This window comes from Schistocerca nitens, chromosome 2, assembly GCF_023898315.1.
Source record: "Schistocerca nitens isolate TAMUIC-IGC-003100 chromosome 2, iqSchNite1.1, whole genome shotgun sequence".
NCBI lineage: Eukaryota > Metazoa > Arthropoda > Insecta > Orthoptera > Acrididae > Schistocerca > Schistocerca nitens.
The window spans coordinates 777831742-777850411 of NC_064615.1; the positions used below are offsets into that span (position 1 = coordinate 777831742).

Below are 18670 nucleotides of genomic sequence, written 5' to 3' on the forward strand. Positions count from 1 at the left end.
TGACAACATTGTTTTGAATTTTTATTTTTCGGGGGTCGTGAATGCCTCCGCTCCATCAACTGCTGTTTTGTTTCTGGAGTGAAGTGACAAACCCAAGTTTCATCACTAGTCACAATTCTGTTACAGAATTCACTCCTCATCATTATATTGGGTAAGAAATATCGAAGTAATGCCAAATCAATTCATTTTGTGGATATTCACAAGCATTTTCTGATCGCAACAGGAACACAATTTATGAAAATTTAAGTCATTTGTGACAACCTCATGCAAAACAGTTTTTGGAAATTTGTGGAAACTTATCACAAAACATTCTTGTTGTGAAATGTCTGTCTTCACAAATTTTCTCATTCACTTTCTCAACCAAGCAGTCATTGTTCTCACCCACTTTCTCACCATTCTATCAGTCATTACATTTTCACCATATATATCTACAAGTTGACGGTAATGAATTTAAGCTCTCGTAACATTCTTCATGTTCAAAAATCATATTAACGATCACATTTCAGAGTTGGCAGTTTCAGATATTGTCTTAAACATTTTGAATGATTGTTAACAAATGTTAGCACAACGCAATCTGTCTGTTAATGGCGTCAGTGGAAACACAGTGAACCAGAGAGATGAGTGTGAATGTGCTGTATTGTGACACTAGCATTGCAGTGGTGATAGAACAAAACAGTAGTTACTTTCTGGACATGCTTCGTATGGATGCCCTGTGTACAGATTCATTAGAACGTTATACTTAGAAGTAGTGGTTCAGTTTACTACGAGGGAATTAGGCTGGCCACAGGGATATTTATGACCAGTCTCATCCCTAGCCTATTTTTTAGGCTTGTGAGCTGCCACTGTGAATTTAAATGTGGGGAGGGGTAGGGGAGGTGCTGGCGACTCTTCTAGCAGAAAGGTGAGCATAGTATGTATTGCACAATTTGATGTATTGTCTGAAATTCAAAGTAACTTTCCAGGACGGAAATTTTAGATTTTTGTATAACATGGAGGCTGACTCATCCATTATTTGATTAATTATCAGCAAGCACCAAAACAAATTGTACAACTTCTGAAATTCTTCTGTGGAGTGGGAGGAGTTGTGCATTAGGTGTTGTTCATTAAATTCTTTGCATCTATCATGTGGGGAGATGCTGAAATATTTTTGTTGCTGAATACCTTACTCCTTCTTGTGCATCACTAAAAAAAGGCTGAATGATGAATAGAGTAAATCACTTTTCCATCTGCTATTATGTTTATGAATGTTGCTGTTGTTTTCAAATTGTGACTGACTGTTGACAATAAACTTCATAATGCACCATGAGGCCAGCAGTGGCTTGTGAAAAATTTTATCACTGTACTACAATATTTAAAAAATAAACAGATCTTGTTTCACTATATCACCATGACTGGTGGACTTATTATTGTTAAGATATTAGCTGTAACTATTGCGCTAAGATCAGTCTACTGACTGGAAAAGGACCTCTTTTCGCAGATCATCTGCAGAATTTGCCATGTTGCTTGCACAATACTTTACACACACTTTCAAAGAAAACTACTGACCTGGTGCTGTGAGCAGCATGGCGCACTTAGCACCGGCAGGGGTGATGTCACATCAGACCATGTGCAGTCAAAAACGGACAGCTTGCTTCCCTTCTCTGAAATGATCATAGTACAGCTGACCATCCTTCCAGCACTCAACACTACTTTCTAGTTATTTCAGAGAGAGTGCCACAAAACATTTTTTCATCAATTTTATTTGCATACCAGCATACATTTGAAGGGAAATAGCATAATTTTAGTGAGGTATTTCCAGTGTGCTGTGAGCACATGATTACCGGCTACCATTGTGTGAGGCTGTTGTCACTATGACTAATTGTTTAAAGAGCTATCTACAAAAGTTCTAGAGTCGACATCACACATTATACTTGCTGTATGTGTCTGTGCAATCAACACAATTTTTTCCTCAATGACAGCTTACACCAAAATATGATGCCATAAGACATTAGTGAGTGAAAATGGGATACTTAGATAACTTTTTTGTTAAAACTTTCTGGCAGCTTAAAACTGTTTTCTGGACTGAGACACAAACTCAAAACCTTGTCTTTGACTGACAATTGCTCTACCAACTGAGTTACCCAAGCACGGCTCATGACTCGTCTTCACAGCTTTACTTCTGCCAGTTCCTCATCTCCTACCTTCCAGACTTATTGCTTATATTGTATTACTTTCTCTTCTGAACTGTCCATGCCAATCTGCTGTGTGGCTTCATTGAAGTGACCATTAAATGCATTGGATACCTGGCTGCTATCATTTATTATTTAGTTGTTTTATTTAACAACAAATTCCTCATTTGGTACTCACTTTCGAACATACGTTTACAAAATTTGTTCAATAAATAAGTGTTCATATTTTAACAAAATCTACAATATAATTAAAGAATATGCAAGTAGAAGTTAGTTGATATCATCTGTTCTGTGTACAGCTTCTATGTGTTTGATTTGGCATTTAATATCAATTTCTAAATCGTCATACTTTTTGAACCACATCAACCAAGATGTTGATGTATTCAATATAAAATTATTGAGTTTTAAATTAACTAAATTTAATTTCATTATTAGTTCATAACACATCAAATTAATGTAACAATCTACCTGATAAAGAGACAATAAAAATTCCATTATTAAAACATATTATAAATACTGGCCTTTGAGAGATAGCTATCAAGTTGTTATTGTTTTCAATTTGTTAACTGAAAAAGGGAGCACACTGCTGTTAAGCCTCTTTAATTAATGTTGCAGTGCTATGATTTTCATTCCAGGGTGTTTAGCATCAATGACAGAGGAGAAATATCCATTCAGGATATCTCAAAACTGAACAGTAGTTCAGCACATTTTGTAGCAGTTGCGAGAGATTCAGGAATACCACCAAGAGAGGTTAGTACACTATATATGTACTTATTAACTTATTTAGTGATAGCAGTTGAAGGTCAGTAATTGTGGTACATTTGACATTCCCATTTTGATTCTTATCATGTTCTTTCACTTTCAACCTCTAAACAATAAGCAGGGCAACTATTGCCTGTGCCTAGTACCCTCTTCATATAGAGTGAGTTTCAGCATTTCTAAATATACCTGCCCAGTCACAAATTTAGAGTTGAAGTCCTAAGTAGTCAAGAGGTCTGAGAGACAATCATCACACATTTGGTGCTAAAGTGCAATGTCCAATTAAACACCCCAAATTACACCCAAAAAACTCCCTTCATCATCCTGATCATGTTGTCGTGTGAATTTATTGAGAGAGAGAGAGAGAGAGAGAGAGAGAGAGAGAGAGAGAGATATGCATTTATGTAGACAAGGCATGCTGTCTTAGGGAACCAAAGTGACTGTCCTGTAGGCAAAATGGGTTTATTGTCCACTTTCTGCATCAGTGCACATAAAACCATTTGGTATGACCTGAGACTGGAAACTTACAATAAAATAAATTCCTATTTATCTGTGTATTTTCAATTCCCTTTTGCTGTGATGCATGCATCAGCTTGCGGCACGTATGTTATAACAACTAAACTTTTTATAACCGTAGGAATTATCAAATGCGAGTTATAGTGGCATCAGTAAAATACCAGAAGAGTTGCTTAACCAGAAATTTTATGTTGCAGGCATCAGTTCCTGTTACAGTGTTCTTTCCTGAAGCCCTTGTGAGAGCACAAGGTGCATGGTCTCCTGGAGGAACAGGCTTCCTCCTCATGGCCATATTTGGAACACTCCTTGCACTTCTGGCCTTAATTATATTTGCTTTAGTTTTGTACATTTATAAACAGTAAGTAAAATTATGCATTTATTATGAAACATTTTCATGTATCCTACTAAAATAATAGTTTATCAAATAAATGCACCCTCCAAGGCCCTGTTCCAGTGGATATATCTCTCTTATCACTGTGCGAGTATGCAAACAGACTGTGTATCTTATGGTGAAACTGAAACTGTTGCATTTATTAGACTGCAAATCAATACTAAAGCTGAGGAAATTTGCCCACAGTGCTCCAAAAGATGGACATACTTTGGAGATGAAATATGCAGGCACTAAACTCTTTGAAAATCTGCCAGTTGAAATAACCTATTAATGGAAATAAAATGCCTGGGAGATAACAGAAATGTTTTCAAACGTAGACTGTGTTTCTCCTTAACTGCTTCAATACCATAGAGAAATTCTGAAATAGAAATAATTCGTCATTTTTACAGAAAGAAACCTTCAAATTTGTATGACTACATGCTGGCTATTTACAGGTTTTTCTATAAAAATAACTAATTATTTCTGTTCCAGAATTTCTCTACTGTGTTGAAGGAGTTAAGGAGAAACATCTTTAATCTACATTTGAAAACACTTCTGTTCTCTCTGAAATTTTATTTCCATTAGCAGATTGTCAAAGAATTTTATACTTACATGTTTCACCCCTTTCTATTCCAAAATTAGATTAATTATAGTAAGGCAAATTATTTCTCCTTCTAGTGTTGTATTAGTGAATATACCTGGTACTCCAAAACTAAGGTGTATTGTTGATAACCAATATTATATGTGTATAAATATGCTGTGGTTAATATTCGCACCTGCTTAAGAAGGTGCCTGCAACATATGTGTGTGAACCTCAGACATATTTACAATTAGACCTGTTTTCTTTTTATGTTGAATATTTTTTGCCTAAGTGAGCAATATCCCAGAATATTATCCCATAATACATCAGTGACTGATAATATGCAAAATATGTTAACTTACTGACTCATATATTCCCAAATTTGGCAGTTGCTCTTAAGGCAAATGTAGCAGAATAAATGTTTTAGCAATCTACCGTTTGGTCTTTTCAAATAAAAAAGATGCTGTGCCACAGACAAGCACAACAAAAAGACCGCTATACATTTAAGCTTTCAGCTTTAGAAGGAGGTCTTTATGGCCAAAAGATTAAATGTTTAGGAGTCTTTCCATTGTTCCTGTCTGTGACTCAGCATCTCCTCTATTTGATAACTGGCAAATAATATTGTCATTATTGTATCCTGGATTTTCTGTTGTTTGATATGATTTATCCATTTGTTTTCATGAAACGCACAAGCAAAACCTTTGAATTGTGTACCCTGTTTATTTTTTCTTGTTGGTATGCTAGGTTAATAGGAGGTGGAATATTTTTCACACTATAAATCTGGATGAGCTGTGTTTTTCAAAGATTAAAGTTACCCCACTTTTGCAAAACCAGTCAGTAATTTTCACAAAAATATTATGTAATGCTCTCTCTCTCTGTTGATGGCTCTTTCCTCAGCTCCACAACAGTGCTTGTATCATCTTCAAACAGGACTAATTCTGCTTTGTGATTCAAATTAAATGGTATATCTTTAACATAAAGCAAGAACTCCAGTAGGCCACTGATTCAATCCTGTGGGGACTCCCATTGTAATTCCTCCCCATACAGATGTCGCAGCATCCCTCATCGTATTACTTGAACCACTCCGGGTAGCCTTCTGCATTCCACTTGTTAAATAAGAACTAAACAAGGCATGTGCTGAACTACATATTCTGAAAAAAACTTAACTTCTTTAACAAAATATTACAACTGACACAATCAGATACTATAAGCTCCTGAAGTCATAAATGAACTAGATTTTGAAAAGAATAGATTGCTACTCACCATATAAAAGAGACGTTGATTCACAAACAGGCACAATGAAAGGAACTGTTTACAAAATGTCTATGAAAGGAAGAACTGAGCAACCTACAGCATAATGGAAGACACATTAACTCTTTGCACCTAGTTCATTGAAATCTGAGGGGAAGGTGAAGCTGGAGATAGGTTTGAATTATAGAGAAGGAAAAGATTTTTCGGTAACGGATGATAATCCTATACCATTGTTATCTCATAATCATTAATTTCTGTAACTGCAATCATCAATTAGATTTTTTTCCAGAATGAATATTTACTCCGCAGCAAAGAGAGTGCCGATTTCAAATTTCATGCAGATATTTATTGGATTTATTTTACAACCAGGGTTGCCATATATTCTGGAAGTCAGGGATTTTCATACACATCATGAAAATGTTGAGGAAATTTTTAAAAAAGCTAGAAAACTTCATTTTTACTCAACAGATGAAGTGGTTTGTTTATGGAGACACCATGAATCATTGTTGGCTGAGCTTATTTTTGAAACTTTAATATTATGTTACACTGTGTACTCCTTCTGTGCTTCCTGCCTGATCTGATCTGATGTGATCTGATCTGATCTGACCTGACCTGACACATTCTCACCTGGAAAGCTCATAAAACCTATATGATAGAAGAAGTAAAATCTTGCTGTTAATTCAGAGTTCCAATTAACTCAATGAACTCAGAAATCCTTTAACTAAAAATCGCCTTTATTTACACAACTTACCCTTCTAATCATAAATCTTGTAAAGGAGACAATAACATGCTGTTCATTCAAAATTAGGCTTAATTACAAGTTGAGAAAGGTCTGCAAATTTTTTCATCAACTTAACTGCTTGCTTACCATTCAGATCCCAGAATTTCCCATGGGAAAATACTAAAACTGTGTCTGGAAATTAGAAAATTGTCAGAGAATTTTATGTGGGGCAACTTGTAACAACCCTGATAACGTGAAGGTTGCTACAAAGAATAAATGTTTTTTATGTGCATCATGTGTCTAACATTAGTCTCTTACATGTTTCTACAATGTAGTTCACAGAGACTCATATGTTCACATTTTGAGTATATCTGCCCACTTCTCAACTTTGTATCCAGCATAAATAAATTCACTGTACTGCTTAGGTACATTATTAAATATTAAATCTTCACTGTTATTCAGAGCTCTACAAATCAGTTATTTGATCGAAATTTGTAATTTAGTGTTAGCTTGTATATATAGCACATGCAACATACCTCTGATTCAGTTTGAGTCAGTAATAAAAATGGGATATTTTATCTCAACCACAAACAGTAAACGTCGGAAAGCTGCTACAAAGGCTGCTGGGTATGCAGCCAGTGAAATACAGCATAAGAAGTTGCCACCTGGATCAGCAGATAAGGTGGAAAATCCTGTTTTTGGTGACTCTGAAACTGCGACAGTGAGAGGTAAGATAAGAAATATTATAGACAATAACTAAAAACAGTAATGACAAAAAAATTAATATTACTGCTGACAATGTCTCCATTCATATTTCAAACATGCTGACCCTCATTTGCCTGTCCAACCCAATCTTTGGAATACCAATCATAGACTTGCTACTGAATGAAGTAATACAGTACTTAAACTAGGGACTCTTATTCAGGAGGAGCAGGAATGATGGTTGAGAATTGATTCTACTTGTAGATTTCAGTGTCTATTTCGCTCGAGCCTCTGCATCGGAGAATTACCCCCCAGCCTTTCGCACTCTCAAACAGCGGCTGGAACGGAACATCCTCTCATTCGCTACATGCTGCAGTGAATCCTATGACGCCCCATTTACAGAGTGGGGGCTCCTCAGTGCCCTTGCGCATTGCCCCAACACAGCTCCTGGGCCTGATCGCATCCACAGCCCGATGATTGAACATCTCTCATCTGAGTACAAGCGACATCTTCTCATCATCTTCAACTGGCTCTGGTGCGATGGCGTCTGTCCATCGCAATGGCAGGAGAGTACCATCATTCCGGTGCTCAAACTTGGCAAAAACCTGCTTGACATGGATAGCTATCGGCCCATCAGCCTCACCAACGTTCTTTGTAAGCTGCTGCAATATATGGTATGTCGGCGATTGGGTTGGGTCGTGGAGTCACATGGCTTGCTGGCTCCATGTCAGGGCAGCTTTCACTAGGGTTGCTCTGCCACTGATAATCTTGTTTCCATTGAGTCTGCCATCTGTACAGCCTTTTCCAGACGGTAACACTTGATTGCTATATTTCTTTACTTACTTAAAGCACATGACACAACTTGGCGACATCATATCCTTGCCACATTGTATGAGTGGGGTCTTCGGGGACCACTCCTGATTTTTATCCAAAACTTCCTGTCTCTCCATACTTTCCATGTCCAAGTTGGTGACTCCCATAGTTCCATCCATATCCAGGAGAATGGAGTCCCGCAGGGCTCTGTGTTGAGTGTCTCTCTCTTTTCAGTGGCCATTAACAGTCTAGCAGCCGCTGTCGGGCCCTCCGTCTCGCCTTCTCTATATGCAAACGACTTCTGCATTTCATACTGCTGCTCCAGTACTGTTGTTGCTGAGTGGCGCCTCCAGGGAGCCATCCACAAGGCGCAGTCATGGCCTCTAGCCCACGGCTTCCTGTTTCCAGCCACAAAGTTGTGTGTCGTGCACTTCTGTCGGCGTTATATCATTCATCCGGAACCCACATTTTACCTTAATGATGATCCATTCACTATAATATCATTTCCTGGGACTGGCTTTCGAAGCTCGATTGACTTGGCTCCCTCATCTTTGTCAGCTTAAGCAGAAGTGCTGGCAGCACCTCAATGCCCTCCATTGCCTGAGCAACACCAGTTGGGTTGCAGATTGCTGTACGCTGCTGCAGGTCTACAGAGCCCTTGTCCAATCCCGAATTGACTATGGGAGTGTGGTTTATGGTTCGGTAGCGCCTTCAACATTGCCTTTACTTGATCTTGTGCACCACTATGTTGTTCGATTAGCAACAAGAGCTTTTAGGACGAGTCCGGTGACCAGCATACTGCTGGAGGCTGGTGTCCCTCCACTGCAGATCAGATGTGTGAAACTGCTCGCCAGTTATGCAGCACACATTCATAGTTCCCCTGAGCATCTGAATTGCTGTCTCCTTTTCCCACCCGTGGCAGTCCATCTCCCGCATCGGTGGCCCAGATCGGGGCTAACGATTGTGGTTCGCATGCTGTACCTTCTCTCCAAACTGGAGTCCTTCCCTTTACCACTGCTACTTGCGGTCCGTTCAAATACGCCTCCATGGTATACGCCTCAGCCGCAGCTTCATTTGGACCTTTTGCATGGCCGTATGTACTCCGTTAACCCCACTACCCTCCACTGTCACTTCCTCTCGATTCTTGACGTGTTCTGGAGGTCTGAGGCAGTTTACAGTGATGGCTCAATGGCTGAGGGTCACATAGGCTTTGCATATATTCATGGAGGACATATTGAGCAGCACTCCTTGCCAGTTGGCTGCAGTGTTTTCACTCCAGAGCTGGTGGCCATCTCTTGTGCTCTTGAGTACATCTGCTCATGCCCTGGCGAGTCATTTCTCCTGTGTACTGACTCATTGAGCAGCCTACAAGCTATCGACCAGTGCTACCCTTGCCACCCTCTGGTAGCATCCGCCCTGGAAGAGTCCCACCGTTCCGTGGTGTTTCTGTGGACCCCACGACACGTCGGACTCCCTGGCAATGAACTTGCCAACAGGCTTGCCAAACAGGCGACGCGGAATCCGCATCTGGAGGTAGGCATCTCCAAAGCTGACCTGTCTTACACCACAGGGTTTTCCATCTTTGGAAGACAGAATGGTATAACAGCATGCACAACAAACTGCGTGTCATTAAGGAGACTATGAATGTGTGGAAGTCTTCCATGCAGGCCTCTCTCAGGGAATCAGTTGTCCTCTGACAGCTCCGCATTGGTCATACATGGCTAACAAATGGTTACCTACTCCGTCGCGAAGACCCACCTGTGTCACTGTGGCTCCCAAATGACAGTCGTCCACCTCTTGCTGGACTGCCCACTTTTAGCCGCTCTGTGGCAGACTTTTAACTTTCCTAGCACCCTGCCTTCCACATTGGGCAACAATGCCTCCACAGCAGCGTTAGTTTTACGTTTTAGCAGATGTCCTTTGTCCCTCTGTGTCCTCCACCCAAGTGCTTTTAGGGTAGAGGTTTTAATGTGTTTGCAGAGTGGCTGGCTTTCCCTTTTTATTCTCGTGGTTGGCCAGCAACTGCAACCTGCTTTCATGTTTTACTTTCTTCTGTTTCTAGCATCTCTCTGTTGTTTTCTTGTCCTCTTTTGTTCATTTTAGTGTTTGTTGCCTTCCCTTTGTTCTTGTGGCTTTTTCTTTCTTTCCGTTTTGTTATATATTTCATCCGTTTTATTCTCACACTTGTGGCATTGTTTTATTAGGAACAAGGGACCGACGACCTTGCAGTTTGGTCCCCTTCACCTTTAAGCAAACCAACCAATTAACCAACCATGCAGTATGGACAGAAAATTGTAGATTCCAAATAGAAACCAAAAGCAGTTCGGAACATTATTAGTAGTGTAAAACACAGGAATGAAAACATGACCATCAAAACTAGAGCGAGTACAGTACCTTAGGTAGTCATCGCAGGCCTCACCATCCAATAATAGTTTTGCCATATCATCTGTTAGAGAGATACAAAATTAATCTTCTTCTGCATTCATATTCTGCAAGCTGCCATACGGTGTGTGCCAGAGGCTACCTTGTTCCATTGTTAGTTATATCTTTCCTGTTCCATTCGCAAATGAAGTGAGGTAAAAACTACTGTTTATATTCTTCTGTGTGAACCCTGATTTCTCTTATCTGTCGTGTTGGCAGCAGTAAAATTGTTCTGCTGTCAGCTGCAAATGCTGATTCTCCATATTTTTGCAATAGTGTTTCATGAAAAGAATGTTTTCTTCTCCCAAGGGATTCCCATGAGCATTTCATAATACTTGTGTGTTGATAACAAATCTAGCAGCATACTTTGCTTGCTTTAATCCATCCCAGTGGGTATCTCAAACACTTGAGCAGTACTCAAGAATGGGGCGAACTAGGGTGCCATAGATAGTTCCCTTTGTAAATGAGTTACACTTTTGTAGAATCATCCCAATAAACCAAAGTTGACCATTTGCCTCTCCTACTACCTATCTTACATGCTCATTCCATTTCATATCACTTTGCAATGCTATGCTGCTTAATTGACATGATGGATTCAAGTACACAACCACAGATACAGTATTCAAACACTACAGGATTGTTTTGCTTTTTATCATATGGACAGGGTGCTTCAACTAGCTCTGGATTTTGACGTCTAATGCACCAGTTGAACAAAATTTGGCAAAATACCCCTTAGGAAGATATCCAACAACACTAGCAATCAATGTCAAACCAAATATGTGCTTGCATAAGATCTAAAGGTAGACCAACACATAACTGACTTGCTTAATTTGTGAATCTTTTTCTCTTGAATAAGTTAACAATTTTTCCGAAGTGTTGTGATTTGTCTGTCTGTACATGTACATCACATCTACCATATTTTCTGTGCCATTCAGATAATTCCTTATCTCTCTCTCTGTTTCCTATGTCCTCTTGCCCCCCCCAAAAAAAAAAAAAAAAAAAAAAAATCTCTCTGGCCACCAAACCCTCTGTTCTCTGTCTGTCCAACTCCTCCTCCCCCTTTCTTTTTCCAACTTCCTACTGTATTTCCTCCTCCACCTTCCCCACTCTCGCCATCTCCCACTGGCCACCTTCCCTCTCAGATTCTATCTCTCCCCCCCTCTCCCCCTCTCTCTCCCTCGCCCCCCCTCTCCTAAAGGTAGACTTGTACACAAATTTAAATCGATTATGTTTAGAATATTTCCTCCATGGAACGCCAGACGAACGTTCCGGCTTAAGGCTAAAAGGTCCCAACTTGTTAGTACACGCTATACGTATCTTCTCCAGTACCCCTTGGTCTTCAAAGATTTTTTTATTTGCTCTATCATCTAAAGTTAGTCGCTCAACCCGTACATTAATTCTATATACATACGTAACGATCTTGTGCAGACATAAATAAAGTAAAGGGATGGCCAGATTTAGAAAATATGTGTAAGTGTAAAAATAAACTATTTCAGGGTGTCAACCCATTTTATATTGGTGTGGAAATCGCTGGTGATGAACCGGCTAAAAATGATGTTGTTCAGAGCGAAGTGAAATATGTTACATTTGTAGTCCGTAATCGTGTTTATATGACGTTTTGTAAAAGGAAAGGAACTGTAACATTCTAAATAAAAGTTATTGTTACAGCTAATGTCTGCGTTAGAATTTTTTTATCTCTCTCTCTCTCTCTCTCTCTCTCTCTCTCTCTCTCTCTCTCTCTCCCTCCCCCTCCCCCCCCTCTCTCTCTCCCTCTCTCTCTCTCTCTCTCTCTCTCTCTCTCTCTCTCTCTCTCTCTCTCTCTCTCTCTCTCTTATTTAACCTATATACTCAATATTCCAGTGACATCAAAGGACAGTTGAGAGGGAGAGGGGTTATGAAGAGTGGCCACTAGGAGATGGAGAGTAGTGGGGGAAGAGGAGGGGATGCAGTAGGGGGAGTAGTAGTTGGACAGACAAAGATCAAAGGGTTAGATGTGTGCAACATAGATCTGAAGGCCAGTGTACATGAAACGTTGCTCAGATTCCACAGTTGCGCAAGCAACTGTTGGTCACGTCATTTTATTGACGCAGCATCTCATCAATGTCTCTGGCACTCATACCGGACAAGTTGTGTAAGCATTAGTTGATAATAAGATAAACATTATGCCTCTCTCATTTGTTCACCCTTTTTTGGCTACATCGTGTTCCTAATCCATTACGCGTGGAAACATTTCTATACATTTTTCTTGCATTCACAGCACTAGATTTTCACCTGGTGACCAAAACTGGAACTAATGTTTTCCCAGCATAAATTGGTTCTGTGTTAACACATTAGAATATCTACCATGTGTTGCTGCCATATAATTATTACACCCACACTAGACCTTTGTGTGTAGCTGCACTTTGATTATAACCACCCAGTACCATCCAGGCTTGTTGTTGATTTGTGGACTTAAATGGTAGTTTACAAAAGATTTTAAAGCATTTTTCGTACTGAGCCATCAACAATATTGAGAGACTATTTTCCAAGGAAGGACCATCATCATTCATAGATTGGAGCATGTCTTTTAAACATTTGAGCTGACATATAGATGCAGTAAAATTTTCTGTTTTCCTCTTGATTAAAATTTCTAGAGCCGTTACTTTTCTACTGCGAGGAATCAATACAGACACAGCTTGGCATATCCATTGCATTAAAAGTATCTCCAGCTCAGCATACTTCCTAAATTTCACTTTCTAGGGCTTCATAAAAAGAGAGGAGCAGAGCATCTTATGTGTAAAAGGATCATTTTAAGTGGGAGATATTTTATAGAAACTCTTATCAACTTTTTGTGGAACCATCCAAGAAATGTGTTACTTGGGGAAAGTGTTTTAAACAGGATTGTCTTAACAGTGTTTTACTGCACACTCTAAAAGCATTTGTGATTAATAAAAAGTGAGCTAGGAATGAACTTAGAGATTCACAATGAAAGTAATTTCCATTACAATATGTGCCCTGTATAAGCTTCGAAGTGCAGTTTTATATTCTGCTGCAAAAGTGTCTAACAGGTTACTTGTCTATGTCAAGAGCAAACAGAAAACCCCCAAACACTTAAGGATACTAAGTGAAAGGATACCTCATTATTTATTCCTTTTGCAATTTATCTGAAGATTTGGATGTAAAATATAAATAACTCTAGATTGATTTAAACAGATCTTGACTTTGACAGGATGTAGATGGCCTATTGTGTATGTGAGAAGTTACATAAATGATTTAATAGAGGGAAACATTCCATGTAGGAAAAATATATCTAAAAACAAAGATGAAAGTGCTGGCAGGTCGACAGACAAACGGTCCCTTCCCTACAGCCTAGGTCTTCGTGGCAAACGAATCTGCTCCAGTCCTGAATCCCTGAACCATTACACCAACAACCTGAAAACAGCTTTCACATCCCGCAACTACCCTCCTGACCTGGTACAGAAGCAAATAACCAGAGCCACTTCCTCATCCCCTCAAACCCAGAACCTCCCACAGAAGAACCACAAAAGTGCCCCACTTGTGACAGGATACTTTCCGGGACTGGATGAGACTCTGAATGTGGCTCTCCAGCAGGGATACGACTTCCTCAAATCCTGCCCTGAAATGAGATCCATCCTTCATGAAATCCTCCCCACTCCACCAAGAGTGTCTTTCCGCCATCCACCTAACCTTCGTAACCTGTTAGTTTATCCTTATGAAATCCCCAAACCACTTTCCCTACCCTCTGGCTCCTACCCTTGTAACTGCCCCCGCTGCAAAACCTGTCCCATGCACCCTCCCACCACCACCTACTCCAGTCCTGTAACCCGGAAGGTGTACACGATCAAAGGCAGAGCCACGTGTGAAAGCACCCACATGATTTACCAACTGACCTGCCTACACTGTGAAGCTTTCTATGTGGAAATGACCAGCAACAAACTGTCCATTCGCATGAATGGACACAGGCAGACAGTGTTTGTTGGTAATGAGGATCACCCTGTGGCTAAACATGCCTTGGTGCACGGCCAGCACATTTTGGCACAGTTTTACACCATCCGGGTTATCTGGATACTTCCCACTAACACCAACCTATCCGAACTCCGGAGATGGGAACTTGCCCTTCAGTATATCCTCTCCTCTCGTTATCCGCCAGGCCTCAACCTCCGCTAATTTCAAGTTGCCGCCGCTCATACCTCACCTGACTTTCAACAACATCTTTGCCTCTGTACTTCCGCCTCGACTGACATCTCTGCCCAAACTCTTTGACTTTACAAATGTGTGTGTGTGTGTGTGTGTGTGTGTGTGTGTGTGTGTGTGTGTGTGTGTGTGTGTGTGTGTACCTGTCCTTTTTTCCCCCTAAGGTAAGTCTTTCCGCTCCCGGGATTGGAATGACTCCTTACCCCCTCCCTTAAAACCCACATCCTTTCATCTTTCCCTCTCCTTCCCTCTTTCCTGACGAGGCAACCGTTGGTTGCGAAAGCTAGAATTTTGTGTATATGTTTGTGTTTGTTTGTGTGTCTGTCGACCTGCCAGCACTTTCATTTGGTAAGTCACATCATCTTTGTTTTTAGATATATAAGTTACATAAATGCTTTGTTTTGGGTGTTGTATGGAAGCAGCAGCAGCTGGGTGCTGTAAAATGAGGAGGAGAGGCTTTTTTAAAAGTAGCTGTTTTTTGTCCTTATGTACATTAAGTAATCTGTTAGTAATTCCCACTATTATCTTTGGGTATTCACTAGTCCCAATTAATTATTAGTGTACTGACAGAAGTAACTATCAGTGACTGCTACTGCATGTCAATTCATAACTTGATTTCTTCCCCAACCCTGGATGCTCCCTTCCTTTGTGGTATTTACTGAATACAATGTGAATGAATGAATGAATGAATCACTCAGTCAAATCCCCATTCAGCTTCCTCCTGCATTCCCTCCTCTCTTCCCCCTTCCCCCTCTCTCTATCTCCTACTGGCCCCCCCTCTCTCTCTCTCTCTCTCTTTCTCTCTCTCTCTCTCTCTCTCTCTCTCTCTCTCTCTCTCTCTCTCTCTCTCTCTCTCTCTCTCTCTCTCTCTCACATATCCCGGGAGATTAAAGGACACAGTTGAGATAGACGGGGGGGGGGGATATGGTTTTAGTTTGTTCCCTTGAATCAACGCCAGTGTAGATGAATGGTCATTAGTAGGCCTATGGCATACAGATACAACCTGAGTAATGCACTTCTTTTAGTTTATCAGTATTTATGCAGGAATATTTTCTTTCTTAATTTTTTACTGTTTGTGTCTTCGTTGATCCATGGTTTGTAGGAACTTTACTTTTCCTTCTTCAATACTGTATCACACCATTTGTGTTTCCCATTATCTACCAATAGATTGATCAAGATATTTAAAAATGTTGGTATCTTGGCTCTCTAGGTCTGAAGCTGTAAGTGCTGGAAGACTGGACCACCAGTACTTTCATTGGTAACTGCTAAATGTGGGAATTGAACTGTACTGTGTGTTGCATCACTACGGTAACCATTAGTGAATAGTGTGTTTCAGTTCATTGTAAGCTGTTTGTGCAACAATAATATATTTGCTGTCCATTGTGACACTTCCTTACACTCATTATGATAGCATGCTCACTAGCGACTGTGAGGACAGATTTTCATTACAAAATGCCAAGTTCAACTATAGTGAATGTGATATCCTGTGTCCTGTGTAGGGGATTTACCAGATTCCCCTGTTGCCTAGACCCATCTTTAAAATTAAAAAAAAAAAGTGCACATTGCGGGTGATTTTGACAAAAGATTCCATTATGTACTAAAAACAAAATAAAGCTGCGAGTACTTTTGCTTGTAGTAATATTAATGTGCCTCTTGCTTCAAAATTTAAATGAATTTCATTTTTTATTGTACTTAATACGATACATAAAATATTATAGCACAAAAATGTCTTACTCACTTCTAACTAATGGAGATATTTGTTTGTGCAGTTGGTGGTCGATCTGCAACAAGTAAAGTAGCTCCAGCACCACCTACAGTTCCTTCACCACCAGTGCCTCCATCTGACTCAACTAGAGGTATTGGATGGCCAGCTGGATCCATTCCCAGACGTGTCAAGAAATTAAGTTGGGATGATGAAGCAGCAGCGCCTCAAATCCCCAAGGTGGGTGACTGAGAAGGAAACAAATTTAAGTACTGAGACAGTGAAATGTACATACTTGCAAATGTATTGAAGGTTCTGCGGATACTTTTAAAACAGCTACCAACTGTCTTACAGTTGGCTTCTGGCAAGGTCTGTGAGTAAAAGGAGAATAATAGATCAAAAGACAAAAACTACTAGAATGTTCTCTTTAGGTCACTTTCACAAGAGGTTCAGGAGCTGTAAATTAAAGAAAGTGGTGCATCCAATTGACAGGGTGTGTGTTGGGAATAAAACATCTTTCTAAAGGAGGGGTGTTGGGGGGGGGAGGGGGGGGCGGTGGCAGCCAACACAACACGTGAAGTCCCAAAAGGATCGGTCATGGATGATTCTCTTATTTAGCCCTACACACACGATACTCCAGTGACATTAAAGGACAGTTGAAAAGCTGTAATTTTTGCTGATGACACTAGCATTCTAATCAGAAGTACTGATTTCTGACATTATGTGCTTGTTCTTTGATCTTTTTATAATCTTTTTTAATAATTTCAATTAGTTTTTGTAGTGTGTAACTACTGCAAGACCCCTACTTATTCTTGCTAAAAGATACATTTCCATTCACAAGATACTTTAATCCCTCTAGTGATCCATGGATTTTTACATGGCTGTTTAGTGTCCTTTATGATTAGCTTATGTGGAAAGCTATTTTAAAATAATTATATGAATTTATCTTGGAATAGACTAAACTTTGTTAGCATTTGGTTGATTGTAAATTACATTCCATGTCATCTCCTGTAAACTATTCTTAAAAACATTTTCCTGAAATTATTAATTATTCTAACTGATTTCAACTGAGGTACTATGTTATTTAACCTAAATAACTGTGCATTATGATCAGGGAGAGCATTTGTTGCGGGTAAACACTTATTTTCTTACTTTGAACTTCATCAAAGAAAACATTATCAGTCAGGGTCCTACTGTCTTTATCCACCGTATTGGAAAGTTAATTACTGAAACCAAATTGTAGGGTACAATCATTATACTTCAAGGAGAAAACAGTTTAAAAATTACTAAGGTACGTGATGTTGTTATATGTAGTTGTGATTGGTAATTCCAAAGAAATTAAACATAATTTTTAACCTTCATATCAATTATTATTCATTATATCTGGCTGTTACTTGCAATGACAGACATGTTCTTTTGCAGACGGAGCTTGACCCGGATGTAAGTGTAACCCCCATTACAGGAGAGCAGGATTCAGAACAAGCTAACCTCACAGTCTATTTTTAGAAACCAATGATGAGAAACTGGTAATTTATATATGACAATTGTTAAGTTTATTCTGAGTCTATAACCATAATCTGTACTTTGAGCTATGAAATGCTCCTAAGACTGAAATATAGAGATAAAAATGAAGTTGTATCCCAGGCACTTGGAGTACCGACCTCGGAATAAAATTCTACAACCTCTTGGTGGTTTTAGTAATGTAAGAAATCTGAATGCTTCATCCAAAATTATATTAGGTCCTCTATAAACTGTATGGATTTGCTATTTGGGGTGATATTTATAGAGGCATTAGATCATTAAATTGTCTTAAAAAGGAAAAGTGTTTAATTATTTTCTTAATGTATTTGTCTGTTAGTAATTATTGTATGACAAAACTCGTATTTCACCTGTATGGAACTGTGAAATACTGCAGACTGCATATCATATAGGGCCTTACTGTAATTTAATTTACAAGATGTCTCTCGGAAACCTTGAAAAGAATGTAAATTGAATGCCTTCAGTTCCTTAATTAGTGGACAATGAATATGCATAGTGACACAGGTCATAAAATTATTAATTTCAGTAAAATGAATAACACTGCATACATATTGTAATGATATTTCACTATATCAAGCTCAGTTTGCTGTAACAACGAAAACTTTAACAAAAAAATCATAGTCTGTGATACATATGCAGATTGTACATTATGTATTGTTCAGAAATGAGAAAGAATATTAATATGCTTACGAAGCCACAACCTTATATGGAATTCAATTCATGTGTTGTTTCTAATTTGTTTTGTGATATATGCCACTGTACAGTTTCCTACACCATGAATTAATAATTACTTGTTTATTAATGTCTGTGTAGAGTTTGACAGTATCAAAGTCAAATGGCATTCTTGTGATAAAAAAATTGAGATAATGAGTTTTGTAAAGATAAACCAAAGACATGGAAAGCTGTTTGTTCCACAAATTAAACTTTTACTTGA

The 18670-nt window shown here is 39.2% G+C and overlaps 1 protein-coding gene across 2 annotated transcripts in view; it reads left to right on the top strand.

Moving 5' to 3' along the window:
- Positions 1-18426, top strand: part of LOC126237025 (fat-like cadherin-related tumor suppressor homolog) — a 363960-nt gene extending 345534 nt beyond the window's left edge. For both annotated transcript variants that reach the window (XM_049946768.1, XM_049946769.1), the window contains 5 exons: positions 2804-2918; positions 3641-3801; positions 6960-7093; positions 16265-16437; positions 17620-18426. In XM_049946768.1, the coding sequence (XP_049802725.1) occupies positions 2804-2918; positions 3641-3801; positions 6960-7093; positions 16265-16437; positions 17620-17703 (667 nt within the window). In that variant the 3' untranslated portion in view covers positions 17704-18426. The remainder of the gene's footprint in view (positions 1-2803; positions 2919-3640; positions 3802-6959; positions 7094-16264; positions 16438-17619) is intronic.
- The last annotated feature ends 244 nt before the right edge of the window (positions 18427-18670 follow it).